Source organism: Ictalurus furcatus, chromosome 3, assembly GCF_023375685.1.
Source record: "Ictalurus furcatus strain D&B chromosome 3, Billie_1.0, whole genome shotgun sequence".
Taxonomy (NCBI): domain Eukaryota; kingdom Metazoa; phylum Chordata; class Actinopteri; order Siluriformes; family Ictaluridae; genus Ictalurus; species Ictalurus furcatus.
This window is the reverse complement of record NC_071257.1, coordinates 15,228,693-15,247,799: the sequence shown is the minus strand read 5'-3', so window position 1 is coordinate 15,247,799 and position 19,107 is coordinate 15,228,693. Positions and strand designations below refer to the sequence as shown.

At 39.2% G+C, this 19,107-nt stretch overlaps 1 protein-coding gene across 3 annotated transcripts in view; it reads left to right on the top strand.

Moving 5' to 3' along the window:
* gfra4a (GDNF family receptor alpha 4a) overlaps positions 1-19,107 on the top strand; it is a 108,985-nt gene that overhangs the window by 84,804 nt on the left and 5,074 nt on the right. For 2 of the 3 annotated variants that reach the window (XR_008385561.1, XM_053620965.1), the window contains exons 1-5: positions 5,564-6,706; positions 6,865-6,945; positions 12,196-12,541; positions 14,947-15,056; positions 16,001-16,135. Coding sequence is in view for 2 of the 3 variants with exons in the window: in XM_053620965.1 (XP_053476940.1) it covers positions 6,319-6,706; positions 6,865-6,945; positions 12,196-12,541; positions 14,947-15,056; positions 16,001-16,135 (1,060 nt within the window). In the remaining variant the exon portion in view is untranslated. Of the gene's footprint in view, positions 1-5,563; positions 6,707-6,864; positions 6,946-12,195; positions 12,542-14,946; positions 15,057-16,000; positions 16,136-19,107 lie in introns of those variants that run through there. The other variant, XM_053620966.1, reaches the window with a different exon arrangement.

Sequence of the window (19,107 nt, the reverse complement as noted above, 5' to 3'; positions counted from 1 at the left end):
ACAGCTCCAGGGTCCCGGTTTAATCCTGAGCTTGGGTTAATGCCTGTGCAGAGTTTTGCCTGTTATCCACATGTACACGTAGGTTTGCTCTGGGTTCTCTGGTGTCCTCCTGGTAGCTGAACTGTATAGTCTTAAAATGACCCCTTCTTTTTAATGGAAACAGTTGAGCATTGGATGTTTTCACTCTATTGATTCATAAACTCATCTTACAGAATGCTATCACCTTTTCATCAGATTTCTCTAAAAGACAGGAGCTTTTGCATACACACAAGAATATACATACGCGCACAAACAATTATTGTCTTGACTGCCTGGAGAGTGCTTTCAGTATTGGCCCTCAGACACAAGTAATTGTTACATTCGTTGTGTGTCATATTCTGCAGCTCCTGTCTGTGCGAAAGGCAGAGAAGTGGGATGATGAGTAAACAGTTCTGGGACAACAATGTAAACAGCTGAGCGTGTGTGTCGCTTTCTTAGCCTGTTAGCAGACATTTCAGAGTGATGTGACAGGTTCCAGCATCATCACTACAGAGAGGGGGACATCCTGCCCTCTTAACTCACACATTAATACTTATACCATCAAACCCACACAGAGCAGGGATGTGACGTTAATGAGAACAACATGTACTGCTTGAAGAGAGAGATGCCAGAGCAAGGTCTGCCATTTTGGAATAATTTGCATGACTGAACTGTGCTCAAAGTGTGCCTGAGGAGTGCGATTAATTTTGTCTGGTTTCTATCGCTGCAGTTACGTGCACACTGACACATTCCATGCACCTCACACATTGACACACAGATACACAATGACACACACACACAAGTTGTCTGTAGACTCTTAATTATTACCTCCATCTCACGCTCATACCATCACTCACATCTCTTCCAATCCAACTGCCAATAGTCATTAGGAGAAACCACCCCACTTTCCAAAAGCAACCGTTAACACCTTGCTAACTGTGAACGTATTCTCACACCCACCCATTTGTAGAGGTGTCATATAAAATCATTAAAACTATTTTTTGCCAGTGGTTACTTTCCAAGTTAACATTACTTTGGCCAGTATACAGTGTAACCAGGCTAGAACCATGGCCTCATGTACATGTGTGCATGGATCCAGCACAGGTAGACAAGCAGAGTAAGTATTTAAGTAACAAGTATCCCGTAGATAAAACACTAGGATTTTCTATTGCTTTTCAGGTTTTATCAAAAACATTCTCTGTGTTGTGAACAAAAAAAGTCGACTCTGCCCACTTCTTTGTGCCAAATAATAATGTTTTAACCTATTTCAGTCTGGAACATGCTAATAACCAGCAGATACAGTACTTAAATTAACTTAAATTGGCCCTGCTCTCATGGTGGGAAGGATGGCTTTACTCTCTCCTCTGTCAGTCAGAATGACACCAGCCAGTCATGCATGTCTATGAGGTCATGTCTGTGGAGGAGGACAATTATCGCTTTCCTCTGAATGTGTTCAACTGCCATGTAATGTTGCATGAGTAACAGGTTAAAAAGATGGCAGAGGCAATGATTGTGTTTCTACAGCTAGCTATATTAACAGGAAACCTTTTTTCTCATTATATAAATAGAAAACGAAATAAATAAATGTCAAGTTATTTCAGAAATCAACAGATCGAAATATAACAGTAATAAACAATTTCAACAAATTTCTTACAAGTCACCCACTTATACAAAAGTATATGTTGTTCTCGAATAAGAGAGAATTTTGTTTTGAGTCTCTGCGGTGTCACGGATTTCCCCTCACACTGAGTGCCGGAGCATTTAGCGCATGTTAACCGCCTGAAACGCGTCAGTGTGTGCTTCTGAGTTTTCAGTGACTGTTTACTATTGGCACTTGTGTTTTGTTTTGATTTCTGTCCTGTCTCTGCCCCTGTTGTGTTATTGGTTATTTCCTAATGTTTCAGCTCTTTTGTGTTACCACCTTCGATTTCGTTAATTATTTAAACCCCTTGTGTGTCTTTGTTCGGAGTGAAGTATTGTGCGTTTCTGTGTTTTGCTGCCAGTGCGATTCCAAGCCTTATTCACTGTGTTCTATGTTTCATGGTTTTGATCTTGTTTTGTCCTCGTGTTCTCTGATTCTCGTTTTAGGACCATTTGCCGATTGCCTGACCCCTCGCTTGTTTTTTGACTATGTTTTTGCCTTGCGTTTTGGATTTTTCTGCCTGCCTCTCTCCAATAAAGCTCTTAACTGCATATGCACATGTCTCCAAATGTATTACATGACAGTTGGGAGAAGAAAGAGCTGTTTTGGTTATAGGACAGTCAGCTTATAATGTCCAAATCTCGTTGAAAACATAGAAATAGTGTTAAAACATACATAAGTACAGTTACTATACACTGGATGGGGGGGTTAATGGGGGGTTTGAATCCTGCCTCTGCCCTGTGTGCCTGGAGTTTGCATGTTCTTCCTGTGCTTCGGGGTTTCTCTCGCTACTCTAGTTTCCTCCCTCAGACCAAATACATGCATTGTAGGCTGTAGGCATTTCCAAATTGTTGTTAGAGTGTGTGAATGGGTGTGCGATTGTGCCCTGCGATGGCCTGGCCCCCTCTCCAGGGTGTCCCCGCCTCGTGCCCTGAGTTCCCTGGGATAGATGCCTTGCTCCCCGTGACCCAGTGTAGGATAACGGTACAGAAAATGGATGGATGGACTATACATTGCTGACCATGAGGCAAACCAAATCTAATGCAGAGAATACATTTTCCTGTTCACACAGAAACAAACAGATGAGAAATGAAATGCAATTTAAAAGGTATTTTTGTGGGGATGAAGAAAATAGAGCATTCTTTAATTTCACACAGTCCTCTAAAATGTAGGGTTTTTTTCTTATTTATTTATTTCGTTAAAGTACTTTTATTTTACAATAAAGGACAAATTCATGCCTATGACCACAAAATGCGAAAGCTGACATACTCGTTCATATAATAAGGGAAAGTGTCTGTGTCAGGGGTTGTGAGAGAGAAACAGAGGCCTGCTGTGAAGGAGCCACTCACACTGAGATAGCATTTTAACACTGCAGGGGAGAGATCACATTCCTGTGGACACGCTCACATACACACACTAATCATCCACACACAGAGAGTGTGTACTCAACACTAGGTTTGGATTCAGGTCTAATTGTGGGGAAGGGCTCATAGACGGGGGTTTTCAACACCAATCTTGGCGTGCAGAGTTTTAAATGTTCTGTACTACCAACACACCTGATCCAGCTGCCTTCATGAGTTTGGTTCTAGTTGAGAATCCTTGGTGTAATTCATCTATCTTATCCTAGTGCTTACCATCATTACATCTGTCTAGAAACACACCTTCATCATCACCTTTATCACTAGTTGTTCTATCTCTCCCCCCACCCCTACACCCTTTCTCTCTCTCTTTCTCTCTCTCTCTCTCTCTCTCTCTCTCTCTCTGTCTCTCTCTCTCTCTCTCTCTCTCTCTGTGCGTGTGTGTGTTAATTTCACTCGTGGACACGCATTAATTTCAGTGCAAAGATGAGAAAGGTATTAGAATCAATCTGGAGGACAAAAAATTGATTGCTTTCGGCAGGCTGCTTTGAAGCAGTAGGAGTACTGCGCTGAGGCATTCATGGCTGCTTCAAAGCTGCGTCGCACATCATCAAATCACTTCATAAACAAATGACCTGATTATAATATAATCTGTGCTTCGGGTTGATCTTCCACTCAAGATTAGCCTCTTTTTGTCATAAGGGGATTGCTGTTAAAGTGATGCATTTGGTTTATGTGTTTATCTAATATGAAGGGCCAGATCTCTGCAGAGCTTCTTCTCATCTTTTTTCATGTTTCCCTTGTTCCCGTTTTGTCATTGGTTAGCCTGATTTCATAAACCCTCATCTCTCCACCCACAGCACTGTGACTAACTCAGTGTCAGGTGCTGCAGTGTCTGTGTGTGTGTGCGTGTAAAACTGTAAAACCTTAAAACCAATTGTATGCCATTCAGCGGCAACCAACCTACTATCATATTTACTCATGGTTAAGCTAAAAGTCAATAAAGTAAGACAGGCTGAGTATTACATTACACTATTAGGCGCACATACTGGTGACTGTATAAACTAAACAGTATCACAGCAGCTCTATTAAATATAATTGTGCAAATACTGACTTAACATCTGGCAATCAACAAAATGACAAGTGGTTGTCAAGCAGTCTTTTCTTAGCAGCAACACATTCATGTGGCTGCCTGCAGCAGTCCATGCTATACTTCAATACTGACGCGCAGCTAATTATCTCCAGTCTTAAAATAAAGAGCTTATTCCTATTGTCTGATCACAGCAAAGAAAATTTTCCTTTTCTGATACTCGATGATCATGGTGGAACAAATCATGCTTAACATTAAACATGGCCAGATCTGTGTCTTTATATCATGCAACATCGCGTTTATCTGTTCTTTGTGTGTTGAGAAGTTGTACATGTACAGCCGTATATATCTGTTCTTGAAACATTGTGATGTTGGGTGAGAAAGTCACTGTGCTATCGAGCATAATGAAAACATTGCACGCTCAAGCATAATGAAAATATTGTGCTCTCGAGCATAATAAAAACAGCAGCAGGAGATAGAAACACATTTGAGTGATATCTAGTTCATGAAGGTCTGCAAAGTTTTGTTTTTCCCTAATATCAATTACTTTATGTGCTGTACATGATGTGCATATCACTGTAGCTCTGTGTTACTCAAGTGTAGCTATCGTTCAGTGTAGCTCCAGACAAATCAGACTCCTAAACAGTACAAACTATAAATCATAAACACTGTATCACAGTCTGGACACAACATGATATCTACTGTATAGTACAGCTAAGCTGAAGGTGGCCAGGTAAGTGTCATTTAATAAATATTCCCTCTTGCTTTGGGCCTTGTGGAATCAAGCAAACATAATTGGCAATCATTATTGGATTTTCCATTTCCAAAGGCTTACTTAATTTTTGTTATAGTTCCTGGCCTCATAACCTACCTAGGCATGTCCGAGCCTTTATGAGTCTATGTCATGTCATTATAATGTCATCGCAATGTTTTTATGTCAAGCAGTTCTTTTTTAATGCCACTCAGAACAAGGATATTGGTGCAGCAAGGTTACACTTTTATTATAATTCATGTACTTATATTGTATTATACCATGGTCTGTCTGAATACTTGATTCTGATTGGCTGGAAGGTGTGTGTTCAAACCGTATAATGCACAGGTAGTTCCAGTCAGTTTAATCACTGTTCTAAATTAATGTGCTACCTATAAACAACTGTAACCATAGTAACATACAGTTAAACTCACAGCATCACACACGCACATCTCTCTCTCTCTCTCTCTCTCTCTCTCTCTCTCTCTCTCTCTCGCTCTCTAATAACTATTTATTGTAATTCATTCAAATAAATGTAATCTTATCAGACTACTTTATCTCTGTATGATTTAAGGCAGGCAGAATTCTAGATCTAACAACCTGTATATAAAATAACTAACGAAAATTAACCATTATTATTATCCTTTCAGTCAGATTTTGCAGTGCAAACATCAGTGACAGCACAGTGTGCATTATATGATTTTAATGCACTCCGCATGACGTGGAGATTCTTTACCTCCACGTCACGCATTAAAATTGTGTAATGAACAGCTAGCCTCGGATTATCCCTTATGTATCGGTGATTATTGGATATTGGATGGACAGTTGCTGGAATAATCATATTATTGGAATACTTTAGAAATTACATATCACAAATCTCCTCAGAGTACAGTGCTTTAGCCATGTTCCTATTGTGACATACTTTCATTTCCTGTTCCTGTCTTTGACCCTTGTGATCAGTTGTTTCCACCGTGCTCTTATTGTGACATTACACAGCTGCACTGTACTGATAGGTTTTAATGTACAGTACATACCTTTAAGTAAGTAATTGAATTGTATTTTGTTGTTATTCTTCTTTTTGTTGGATTTTTTTTTTTGTATTTTTCATGTGGCTTCTCACAGATCACTGTGATTTTTTTGCCTGTGGATTTCTGTCTCATCCCATTCCAATGGCTACAACAGTCTGCAGTTCTAAACCACCAGGGTGACATGCCTGGTGATTATGCGGGCCATGGAAAAACTGGGACGTTTTTAGCTTCCAGGTGTTACAGATCTTTAAAACACAGGGGCCTGAATTATCATGAGGTGATAGTGCTGGCAAATTGCACTGCAGTGGACTCTAGAGCATGAATATATATTTGTGTGTAACAAACCACATTTTAGTCTAGAGTTTCTTATAAGAACAAACTTATTAGAACAAACCATGGCTATGTAATATTATTGTATGAGCATCCTGTAGATGTACCACAGCACTTATTTCTACTGTAATTGCTCCAGGTTCTTGGAGCATGATAAACACTGCTATATGGAGAGCTGGTGTGGTGTAATTGCCCATTTCCTGTGTGCAGGAGTGCCCTGGCTGGTGTTGGCGAGGCAGCAGGACTGCCTGACTGCAGGCGATTCATGCTCCAGTGATGAGGCGTGCAGTCCACGACTACGCACTCTGCGTCAGTGTGTGGCAGGCGGAGGGAGTGTGAAGCTGGGGCCAGGGGCTCGTAACCACTGCGAAAACGCGGTAACCGCTCTGCTAGCCAGTCCTCTTCACCGCTGCCAGTGTAAACGTGGCATGAAGAGGGAGAAGAACTGCCTCAGCATCTACTGGAGCCTCAAGCAGTCTGTAATACACGGTAAACACACGACCAGGTCAAAACAAACATTGATAAAATCACTAATACGCATACAGTAAACCATGATGTGCCCAGAGCCACTTACTGAGTAATTAAGATCCAGTTTGTACGTGTATATGTCTGTGTATGTGTGTGTGTATGTGGGGGTGCATTTGTAGGACTGAACCTTGTAGAGAATTACCCATATGAGCCTGTCGAGCGAGGGTTTGATTATGTTCGGCTGGCTTCCATCGCTGCAGGTATGTGTTTCACACACACACACACACACACACACACACACACACACACACACACACACACACACACACACACCTTCACCAGCTAATACAGATTTGTAACCCTCCGTCAAGAAGGGTTGTTGAATCAAATCAGCCTGCAATTAAATCTGCCTGTTCTGTCTATTCTAGGTTAATTTGTTGTATAAATATTCATGTTTCTCTAATTGGTTCCATGACATATGGCTGTGTGCTTATTTCACATTTTGTTAATATGTTTTCTAGGTGAAAAATATATTTGTGATCATTAAAACTCTCAGCTTATTTTATATATATATATATATATATATATATATATATATATATATATATATATATATATATATATATATATATATATATATATAATAAGGATAGTATTCACTCAATGCTGTGAATTATTTTGTGAAACTTATAGGAAAGGTATGTAGTGATGAGGGTAAGGTATGTAAATCTGGACTTGCCGATGAACCCTACAGGGTTTAAGGAGTTCATAAAAATGAAAAGAGAAAATAGTGGGCTGTATGAAACAACATGGGATGATGGGATGATCAAAATCTGTATTGAAAGAGACATGGTGAGCTGTATGCTTGGTTCCAAATGCTGTTTCTTCACCTGCCAGTTAGCATTGTCTCTAATCTTTCTGTCTCTCCACGACTAGACTGACGAATGCTCAAAACATAGTTTAGAGAGAAACATGTTATTGCACAGCATGGAAACACAAATAAAACTGTCAGTTTGTCAGTCTGGGGTTGAAGGTGCTCGAGGCATGAGCTGAATTATATGGGCCTGGAGGGCAGAACATAATGAGATAGTTACTCATCAGCAACCTCACACACACACACACACACAGACACACATTCTGAGAGCTGCTAAAGGCATATATGAAACAACTGTAGTGGGAATGACAGGGAAGAGAAAATTGATAGGACTGAGGGGCAGAGATTAATTTTCTGCCAGTAATGGTAGTGATTTAAATGTAGACTATTCAGGCATGAGTTTTAACGATTGCAGCTTTCAAACACTATAAACACTTAGCAAGCGCACTCCATTTACTTCAAAATTATTAACACATACACACGTCTATACACACACACGAGTTTGTGTGGAAGGAGTTGCTAATATGGACAGATGACAACTGGAAATTCAGCTTTACCTGTGTGAGGGTGTTATGTCGTGTTGCTTTGGCATTTTGGAGATAAATGTGGTAATTTCAATTGTAACATGCAAGAAATAACATTTACAGAATGCCATTAAATTCTGCTCTCAAACACACACACACACACACGTACAATGAATAAAAAGTGAAAACATTAGAGAAAATAATTCAGTTAACAAGGTAACGGTAATATGCAAGTGATATTTATTAGGGAAAATATAATAATCATACTCATAGTCCATAGCGTGTGTCAAAGCACAGGCAGGCATCAATAAACTAGAATAATCCATAAATACTGTCAAGTAAAAAAAAAGAATGTGAAATACGAAAATGAGACTCAAAGATACAAGTTTGCACAATAAGACTTTGCAGGGTGACCACGAAACAGCATGGTCTACATAAACAAACTAACGAAGTGTAAACAGCAAACACACCGATGACAGGGATGAAGACAGGATTAGAACAATAACGGAGGTATATTACAGAATATAAACAAAGCACATGGATGATAGACCAAACAGGGCTGCACACAGAGAGGGGGGAATTGGGACAATAACATGGGTGAAGAAGACATTTTAGAACCCACTATGAAGCATATTTCTATTATACAGTAATTTGATATACTGTTTACAACACGGGGGGGGGGGGGGATATGGTGGCTTAGTGGTTAGCATGTTTGCCTGCTGGGTTGGGGGTTTGATTCCCGCCTCTGCCCCATGCACGTGAAGTTTGCATATTCTCCCTGTGCTTCAGGGGGTTTACATCAGGTACTCTGGTTTCCATCAACAGTCTAAAGACAGGCATGGTTGGCTGATTGGCGTTTCCAAAGTGTCCGTAGTATGTGATTTTGTGTGTGTGTGTGTGTGTGTGTATGTGATTGGGCCCTGCGATGGGTTGGCACCCCATCCAGGGTGTCCCCTTCCTTGTGCCCTGAGTCCCCTGGAATAGGCTCCAGGTTCCCCTGCGACCCTGCTTTGGATCAGCAGTACAGAAAATGGGTGGATGTTTACACTTGCTTAGTTAATGTGTAAGAAATATTTTACTGTTGTGGTAATGCGATATTTTAGCCAGCATACTCCCTGTGCTTATGACACTGCGTTGGGGTTCAGGATATTAAGTATATCAGAATATGCAATAGACTGAGGCCAACACACTGAACAGTGAAAGAGGGAAAAGATTTAGAGAAAAGCTTGAGCTTAAGCAAATATAATATTTTCTCCCTGATAACTTTGATCAACAGTTATTTTCCACACCTTAATGTCAGACTGACCAATCAACAAGATGTTTTGGCAGTTTTTTACTCAGTGTGAAAGGCCCACACAATAGCCCAAATATTCTTCTTTGCACTGCACAGTTACACTATTGTGTGTGTGTGTGTGTGTGTGTATTTCACTTAAGACTGGAACAAGGGAGGCTGTAGGTTGTATCAGAACAGTAGTTTATGTGATGCTATGATACAGAGAGTGAGCTCCACAGACAGAACGATTGCCTGTAGTAGAGTAATGAGTGCTGGTGTGAGGAAGATCAGCAGTGTATTGATCAGTGTATTTCCTATGCAGGAAAAACTCCAGTAATGATGGATGAAAGTGAAATGCTGCCAAACCGCTCTCTGATTACAGTCCTTTCTGCACAAAATACAACAGGGCTTCCTCTGTGACTGAGTGAGAGAGAATAATAGAAAATGACTTGTAATGAAGAAGAAGAAGAAGAAAAAGAAGGATTCAGAAGGGCTTTGCAATTGGAAGTAATGAATCCTACACAGGGCACTTCGTAGGGAAACTGCCCACAGCAGTCATTTGGAGGGTTGATCCAAACTGAAATGATGAAAAGCATTTAATTTGAAGGTCCTTTACCTTGAATAGTCATTTTCAAAGGGAACGACCTATGAACACTTTACCTCCAAGGTGAAAAAATGGCCACAGCAACAGGTGTGCTTACCTACAAATGTAAGTAAAGTCCAAATATGAAATATTTAGTAATATTACTTTTAGCATAAATGAACATCTGAAATAGCTGACAGTGCTGCTACAGAAAATGTTTTTCTTTGTAGGTTTTATGTTTTATCGCTACTTACAAAATGTACAAAATCAATCTAACAGCAGGTCTTAAATGCAACTGTGTGGGCAGGATTTTGTTGCTTTGACCATCTGTTCTTCATTAATATATTGCAATACTTACACTTGTTTACATAAGTGTCAAAAGTGACTGAACAACTGAAAAACAATGCCTTTATGCTATTGTGTTCCAAATGGCAATTAACTTTTACTCTTTTGGAGGGGACTCCACAAAGTTCTCAATGTGAAGAGTGGAGCATTTGGCATAATAAAGATAACTTCATATTCATAGAGATGGAAATAAAGTCTGAATTAAGAAGAAGAAGAAGAAGAAAAAGAAGAAATTGATCAGGGAGAGGAAATGATATAAAGAAGTCAGAAGATGGAGGAGACTGAGTGAAACGATGGTAGAAAAATGATGCAAGAGAGAATGATAAGCAGAGCTCTATTGCAGTAATGCTAGCAGTCTGTCTCAATGGTCTACATTAGTCTGCTATGAAAAATGAAGCAGCAGCAGAAGTCGTCTCAGCTGGGACGTTCTCCCTTATACAGAGACCCGACTCATTCAACTTTTATTCCTACTCATGTTCTATTCATTAACAGCACACAGGCCATGTAGGACCGACATCCCCTTATAGCTAACCACGTCCTATATTCATTAATAGTGTGTGAAGGGATTTGAGATGGGTGTTGTGTTTTAGTACGAGTGTGAAGCTCCCTTGTTCAGATGATCTCGCTACATAGTATACAGTATAATACAAAAACAATACTATTAAACCAGTAATGATTTGATGCACTTCAATTCACTGCTGATCTGATATGATTTAGTTAATCACCAATATGATTTGATTGAGGCTGGATTTAGTTCTACCATGGGAAAGTTCAGAAGACAGGAGTTTATTCTCAGTATTTGAGAAAAAGTGAGCTGTGGTATATATAAGGTGGTGTACATGTTAATTATGTTATATATGTTCAACAAAAACAGCTTTAATAATGACTTCAGCAACACCTTGAAAAAAAGCATGCTAAATGGAAAAAGGCTTTTGTATGCATGTGCAAAAAAAAGTACTGTTACACTGTCACTTAGTGTAATGCGGTACCACATGCAGCATTACACACTGGTTCCCACTTTTCACAAACCTAAGTGAGGATATGATGGCAGAGCGAAAAGGCTGCCCCCCCCCCCCCGCTCCAGTTATTGCAAGCAAGGGTTATACAACCAAATATTGTTTTATTTACTTTCATTTACTTTAAAACTATCTGTTGTTCTTCTTTTGTTCACCTAAAAATTGTGTGGTCTGCCACAAAAGGTGCCATACTTTAAGTTGTTTAACACATCTAGATTACCTATCAGAAAATGAAAGCTGAAATTCTGATCTATTATCTCGTTCATCTTTTGATCTCATACCCAAATGTCTTCAGTGTATAGTGAAATAGAATTGGCCTTGCTGTTCCAATACATTCAGAGGGAATCTTATATAGATGGAATTGTGTGGGCATAAAATCTTATAGCAGACTAAGTGATATTAAAATTTGTTCCTGCTCATGCTTTGTTTTATAACAAATTTGTCCAAAAGGCAAGTTTTCAAATGGCACCCTGAGCCCCATAGACCTTCAAGTCTTCATTTTGGTGCTCAACTTTTTCTCCACAGATGTTGCACAGGTAATGCAAATTAGTAAGTTAAATTACGGAGGAAAGACATTTTAACACATTTTGCCATGTTGCTTTTTGCTATTAATAACTCCATCAACTATGATTTATCATAGCCAATTTTGGGGTAAAAAAACAACAACAGAAAAACACTTCAGAGTCCACATCGGTGTGTATGTTGCCTCTTTTCATGAATAAAAGGTGGCTGTAAGCACTCTTTCAAACCCTTGTGCCAGTGGCTAGAGCTTGTGCGCTCATCCATCGACCAGTATGTTGACTTTAAGATGCTTACACAGAACCGTACCTCCATGTTCCATAAATGAGCCAAATGATCATTGCTTCTGCTTCGCCTTCTTCACCCTATCCTGCAGAGTCTGACGCGGGTATGGCGACAGTGAATCATTGTCTGGATGCGGCTAAAGCCTGCAATGTGGATGACACATGCCAGAAGCTGCGCACAGAGTATGTGTCGGCCTGCATAACCCCATCAGTGAGAGTGGGGTCTTGTAACCGCATGCGCTGCAACAAAGCCCTGCGAAAGTTCTTTGACCGTGTGCCACCTGACTACACACACGAGTTGCTGTTCTGTCCGTGCTCAGACACAGCATGCTCTGAGCGCCGGCGCCAGACCATCGTCCCTGCATGTTCATATGAGGAAAGAGAAAAACCCAACTGCCTGGTTCAGCTCAGCAGCTGTGAGGATGACCTTGTGTGCAAGTGAGTATGCAAGCCATGTGATACTAAGATCGTGTTCATTTATTTTCACCAAACAATGATGGATGCTTTACAGGCTAAAACCTCATTTGAAAAAATAAATATCATTTTAAAAGGTGGCAAACAAAGCCTGTGTATGATGGTAATGGCAGTTTTGGAAGTGGTCTAGAGGCATATAATTTTGACATGCTATTTTACATAGTATTTAGCAGTCCCACAGCCCCAGTTTCAGTTAAGGGAAGTGAATAAACATCCTTCTGCATATTGCTTTTCAGCCATTTTGTGGTATGGGGCTGTTGAAGATGATGTCGTACTTAACTAGTAAATTAGAGTGAAGCAGAGAGGGAGTACACTGACAGCAAAAGTCACTCCACAAGACCCTCAGTGGAGTTGAAAATAAGAGCTCAGCTCCCTATCCCTCTCTCTCACACACACGTCATGTCACAAACACAAACACTTTCATCCATCTCTCATATTGATCACAGTTCTACCACTCTCGGTCACTGGCATGCATGAGACACACCACATCACACAGCATGTGCATTTTCTGCCATAACCATCATTATCATACGCAATCAGGACTTATAGACCACCCCTTTAATCAATCAGTTGATTTCCGTTACTCAGTTCTCTGACTGGTCAAATGTCTGGAAGCATTTACAGCACTCCAGCATTTTTTTTAATGCCATGTGGCTGATGAACAGTCACACATGGGGAGTAACGGAATACATGTAACAGCGTTACATAATCAGGATACAAAAAATCTGGTATGTGTAATCTGTTACAGTTACATCAAAAAACAAAGTAATTAGATTAGAGGTACATTTTGTAAAAAAAAAAAAAAAATGGGAATAATATCAGGATTACAATTTTTTACATTTAAAACCAAATAAATGAATCTTTTGACATAACACAATATAGACATCTGCTTGATTATAGTTCTGGTTCTCTCTCGTCAGTCGTGGTTCACATGAGCAACACCCTGGTTCATGTGCAAATATGTTTTGCGCAAAGTTAATTTGGTAGATTTTAGCACAAATTGTTCTCTGAAATAGTTTTTAATAGCTTTTAATAGAGTGACCATACGTCCTCTTTTTCCTGGACATGTCCTCTTTTTCAGACCTTAAATAAGTGTCTAAATTTGAGAAAATGTCCGGGTTTCGGCTTTAGTTTCATTATGATGTGCTTATGGTCTAATAATGCATTATGTGTGTGCATATTTGCATTGCTTTAATCCCTCTCTGTAATTCCTGCCTTCTCGCACAACAATTAGTCGATTATAAAAGGCTTGCAGCAACTATTGGCCAAATTCCTGCCTCTCAACTATTAACATACTCTCAGCGAACACGTGAAGGTGAACCGCTGTTGTGTTCGGCATCAAACAGTTGCTTGACAATAGCAGCAAATGGCAGCTGTCCTGAGTCGAAACAATGCCCATGGTCACAAAAGGTTATTTTTAATTTCATATTATTACTTTGCTTCATAGCCCATGGTCATTCAAATGTATAAATGAAGGCTGTAGGGGCAGAAGGTACACTCGTGGCATCTGATATTTTATTTTATTCCATTCCATGGACATTCAAAAGAATGTAGGAAAAAATGTAAAACGTGGGCAGAGTGAAACCAATTTTATTTGTATATATTTATATGATGCTGTGTCTTTTTCAGTGTATCCAAGTCTGCATTCATAGTAACATTGAATGCGGCTTTTATTTATTTATTAAGCACTAAAATAAGCTCTACATAAAATCATTTTAGATCATATAGCTTTTCTTTTGACTTTATTTACATACGTGACCTTGAAGCAATCCAAAAGTAATCAGATTACATTACTTTCATATTCTGATACTTGTATTACATTGCTGATTACATTTTTTATGAAGTAACTTGTAACTTTAACAGAATACATTTTTTAAGTAGCCCTTCTAACCCTGCTGATGACAATGTGGAGATCTAACAAATCAGAAAGTGTGTGTGTATGCAAGTAGAGCGAGAAACAGGGAGTGGGTAAGTTTGAGTGAAATAGGACCACTCAATCTTGGCACAGCTCCAGCCACCTTTACTCCTGCCATGGCATCTGGTTTGGACAGGACTCAACAGATTGCGTGTGATACAAAGGAAAAAGGCAGTGTGTCTCTTTTTATGTGGTTAATTGATTTGGTAGATCAAAATGGCTGCTTTGTCATTGGCACATGTTTCCACTGTCTGCTTATTTGGGGAATGTTGATGCCAAGAATTTGAGCCTGATGTGACACAAACCAACTCACTCAAATGTAGGGAGTGAGGGAGTGAGTGAGAGAGCGAGAGAGAGAGAGAGAGAGAGAGAGAGAGAGAGAGAGAGAGAGAGAGAGAGATGGAGGAATGTGCTAGCTGGTTGAATGATGGATGTGTTGTTATGATTCCCCCAGATCTCGTTGGGCCCAGTTCAAGCATGACTGCCAGCCTTCAGAGCTCACTGCCAGCAGCTGCCAGCAAGAGAACTATGGGGCCTGCCTCATTGCCTACACTGGCCTGATAGGTGAGGATGTAAAATGTAAAGAGAAATTCACTAAAACACAACAAATGCATTCAACAATTCAGACAAACTCAATTTAAAGGCCATTCATTTACTTCAGCTAGGTGATTTAGCACATACAGTATGCTTTATTAGGATGTTTAAGCAGGAAGGTTATAGTCTGAGAAAGTGGAAAAGGTAGGGACATAGAGAAAGAGTTGCAGGGAAAAGTAGAGAAAAGACACATGGCCTAGTTCTTTAGCATTAAAGCAGTATGTTGTGAGGTGTGCTGTGCAGATGTTACACTTTTGTGTTCTGGGACAAAAGAAATCGATGTCTTTAAACAAGTCCATCTCAGGCCACAAAAGCAGCAAAGTGCAGCACTTCCACTTTTCCCCCTTTCCGCTGCAGTCAAGTCTCTGTCCACGCAGACAATGAGTACGACAGCGGCATTTTGATTCACCACAGAAAAATGCTTGCAAACATCTCACAGAGCTAGAAATGTCTAGAAAACACAACAATCTCTAGGTGACATCCATCCACACAATTCACATTGAATAGCAGAAAAAAAAACGTACTCAATGTAGTCATTTTGTTCCCCTTTCCTCTCTCTCCTTCTCCGTCTCTCAGTCCCTGGCCCTCTCACCCACACACATAGTATAAAGGTGTGAATGTAAAGATTTTCTGAACCTTTCAGCACTCCCACAGATGGCGGAGTAGTAGAGAAAGTGATTGTCTAACAATGTGTGAAATCACTGCAAACTGGGTTTCTGAAAGGCAAACGTGAGGAAGAGGTGGCTGTCTACAGAGATGCCTGCACACAGTGTTCTAGAACATTTCAGACCAGTCAGATGAAGGAAAACTTTTCATTACCATCTACAAAGATAGAAATATCCTGACTAAGAAAAAAAATGGTTTGCTTTTATTTTTATTAAATGTTTCTTTTCTCTTTCTGACTTCTTCTGCAGGAACCCCTCTCACCCCAAACTATTTGGATAACTCCACATCTAATGTGGGGCCATGGTGTTCGTGTGCAGCCAGTGGGAATCACAGGGAGCAGTGCTATGACTTCCTTATCCATTTCCATGAAAACACATGTCTAAGTGAGTCCCTGCTCCATAACATAATAAGCTAAACATGATATAAAATGACTAATCACATAAAGCCATAAAGTAGCACAAAGATTGACTTCACTAAGCCACACAGGTGCAATCAAGCTTAAAAGCACCACTGGCACAGTTTACCATCCCCTTCTGTTATGTCAAGTATTGGGCCTAAATATGAACTGTGAAATACAGTGGTGCTTGAAAATTAGTGAACCCTTTAGAATTTTCTATATATCTGACATAAAACATCAGAAAGTGAACCCAATTAAACAAATGAGACAAAAATATTATTCTTGGTCACTTATTTATTGAGGAAAATTATCTAATATTACATATCTGAGAGTGGCAAAAGTATGTGAACCTCTAAGATTAGCAGTTAATTTTAAGGTCAGGTGTTTTCAATTAATGGGATGACAATCAGGTGTGAGTGAGCACCTTGTTTTATTGTTTTATTATGAGTGTGATCTTGTTTGTGGAAGTGTATTATGGTATGAACAAATGAGATTTTTGAGGACCACAGAAAAAGAGTTGTGGATGCTCATCAGGCTGGAAAAGTTTGCAAAACCATCTGTATAGAGTTTGGACTCCAATCCACAGTCAGACAGATTGTGTATAAATGGAGGAAATTCAAGACCATTGTTACCCTCCCTAGAAGTGGTAAACCAGCAAAGATCACTCCAAGAGCAAGACGTGTAATAATCCGCAAGGTCACAAAGGAACCCTGGGTAACTTCTAAGCAACTAAAGGTCTCTCTCACATCGGCTAATGTTAATGTTCATGAGTCCACCATTAGGAGAACAGCAATGGTGTGCATAGCAGGGTTGCAAAGAGTCACTGCTCTCCAGAATGTTGCTGCCTGTCCGCTATTCAAAGATCACATGGACAAGCCAGAATGATAATGGAAAAATATTTTGTGGACAGATGAGACTGAAATAGAACTTTTTGGTTTAAATGAGAATCATTACCTGCATGTTCATATAATGAAAGAGAAAACCCCAACTTTCTTTAATCCTTCACATTAAAACTTTCCATCTATTCACCTGCAGTGTCCCACCTTTAAGGAGAATAAAGTTAATATTTTGGAATGGTGAAGTCAAAGTCTTGAATTTAACCCAATAGACCTGAAGCAAGCAGTTCGTGTGAGGAAACCCAACCAACATCCCAGAGTCAAAGCTGTTCTGTACTGAGGAATGGGCTCAAATTTTTCCAAGCCGATGTGAAGGCCTAATCAACAGTTACCGCAAACGTTTATTTACAGTTATTGCTGCAAAAGGGGGTCACACCTGATACTGAAGGCAAGGGCTCACATATGTAATATTTGGTCATTTTCCTTATTAAATAAAAGACCAAGTATAATAGTTTTGTCTAATTTGTTTAATTGGGTTCTCTTTGTATACTTTTAAAATCTGATGTTGTTTTAGGTCATATTTATGCAGAAATTAGAAAATTCTAAAGGGTTCACAAAATTTCATGGACCTCCTGTATGTTCATAGTGTATTTAAAAATAGTGCACATCACAGTTTTCCCCCTGCATTTAGGGGGAGACATTGGAATCAATTTTATTTTACAGATGAGACTTGACTTTATAATAATTATTCAGCCCTCAAGAATTATGGGCTACACATTGGCTTGTTCAATCCTTGTTCCAATGACTGTAATGTAGCTAGGAATATCAGCTGGACCTGAATTCTGTAAGGCTTGAAAAGCCAACAAAGGCTTTCTGTATAAAGTTTCCCTTATTGCTGTATTTCATGGTTGTTCTACCTATTTATGAGTATTTATGACCCAAATGGTCTTGAGCAAACAGCCTGCACTTCACCTGCATTTTCATCCGTCTGCCCGTTCTCTCACGTGACAGGTACTGATTTTTTGTGAGCCGTGTGCTTCATGACGGTCTGTTGAGAATTGCTTTGTGATCTGTCCAATAATGTTGCAGCACTAAAACTAACCCAAATGCTAGATTGTTGTGACGTTCCAGTAGTAGAATTAAACCAAATACTGGCTTCCAATGGCAACCCAGACATTATGTTGCATTAACTAAAACCCAAAAGTTCATTTAACAGCTCAGCAAATGAATAACTCAGTAAAATGTCCTATATTACTGGCCCCAGTGATCGGGTTATATAAAGAACATAGCAATTTTTACAGCAAGGTTTACATGAAGTGAAAAGACAATACTTTTTGCACCTGATCATCAATACAAGACAACAGGAACAAAATTAAATTCTTCTTAAAGTAAATTAACACAAAATTTAAAATGTAATTCAGAGACATTACACTCTAGATCAGAGGTCGGGAACCATTTCAGCTAGCAGAGCCATAAAAGCCAAAAAAAAAAAAAAGTTATGATTTTTTTTTCTTTAAAGAGCCAAAGAAAAGTTAACATAAAAAAATATATATATATACACATGTCTTCTTATTATTATAGTTATTACCTTTACTATTATTGTATAATTATAAAAAGTGGTAAATGTAATAAAGGCCATTTGGCATTTTGTGTGCTCTTGACCCAACAGCTTGCACTTCACCTAATAGGCCTGCAGGTGGCACTTGGGCGTCATTTAATCAATTACAGTTACATCACATGGTAAATCAATATAAGATTCAGTAAGTAAGTAGGAGTAAATTGAATATGACTTAGAATTAATGTGTCTTCCACTCATGCAAATTCGTCTGTTCATTTGGACTGGATACCAAGATACTGGTCATAATTTTTTTTCTTTTAGCCATTTCACATTTGTTTTAAAAAAAAAATGACAACAGACTAGTTATGTAGTTTTCAACCGATATATAAATTAGACCAGGAAATGACCACTCTGCTCTACATTGTGCAATGAAATTTGAGCTTGTTGTGCCACAGATTGGTGTATACATGACAAATGGGCATCGATTATGAATTATCTAATATTTTTAAATATGTCAAGTTTTAATTGTATTGACACACTAGCATTTGTGATTCCTATTTGTTC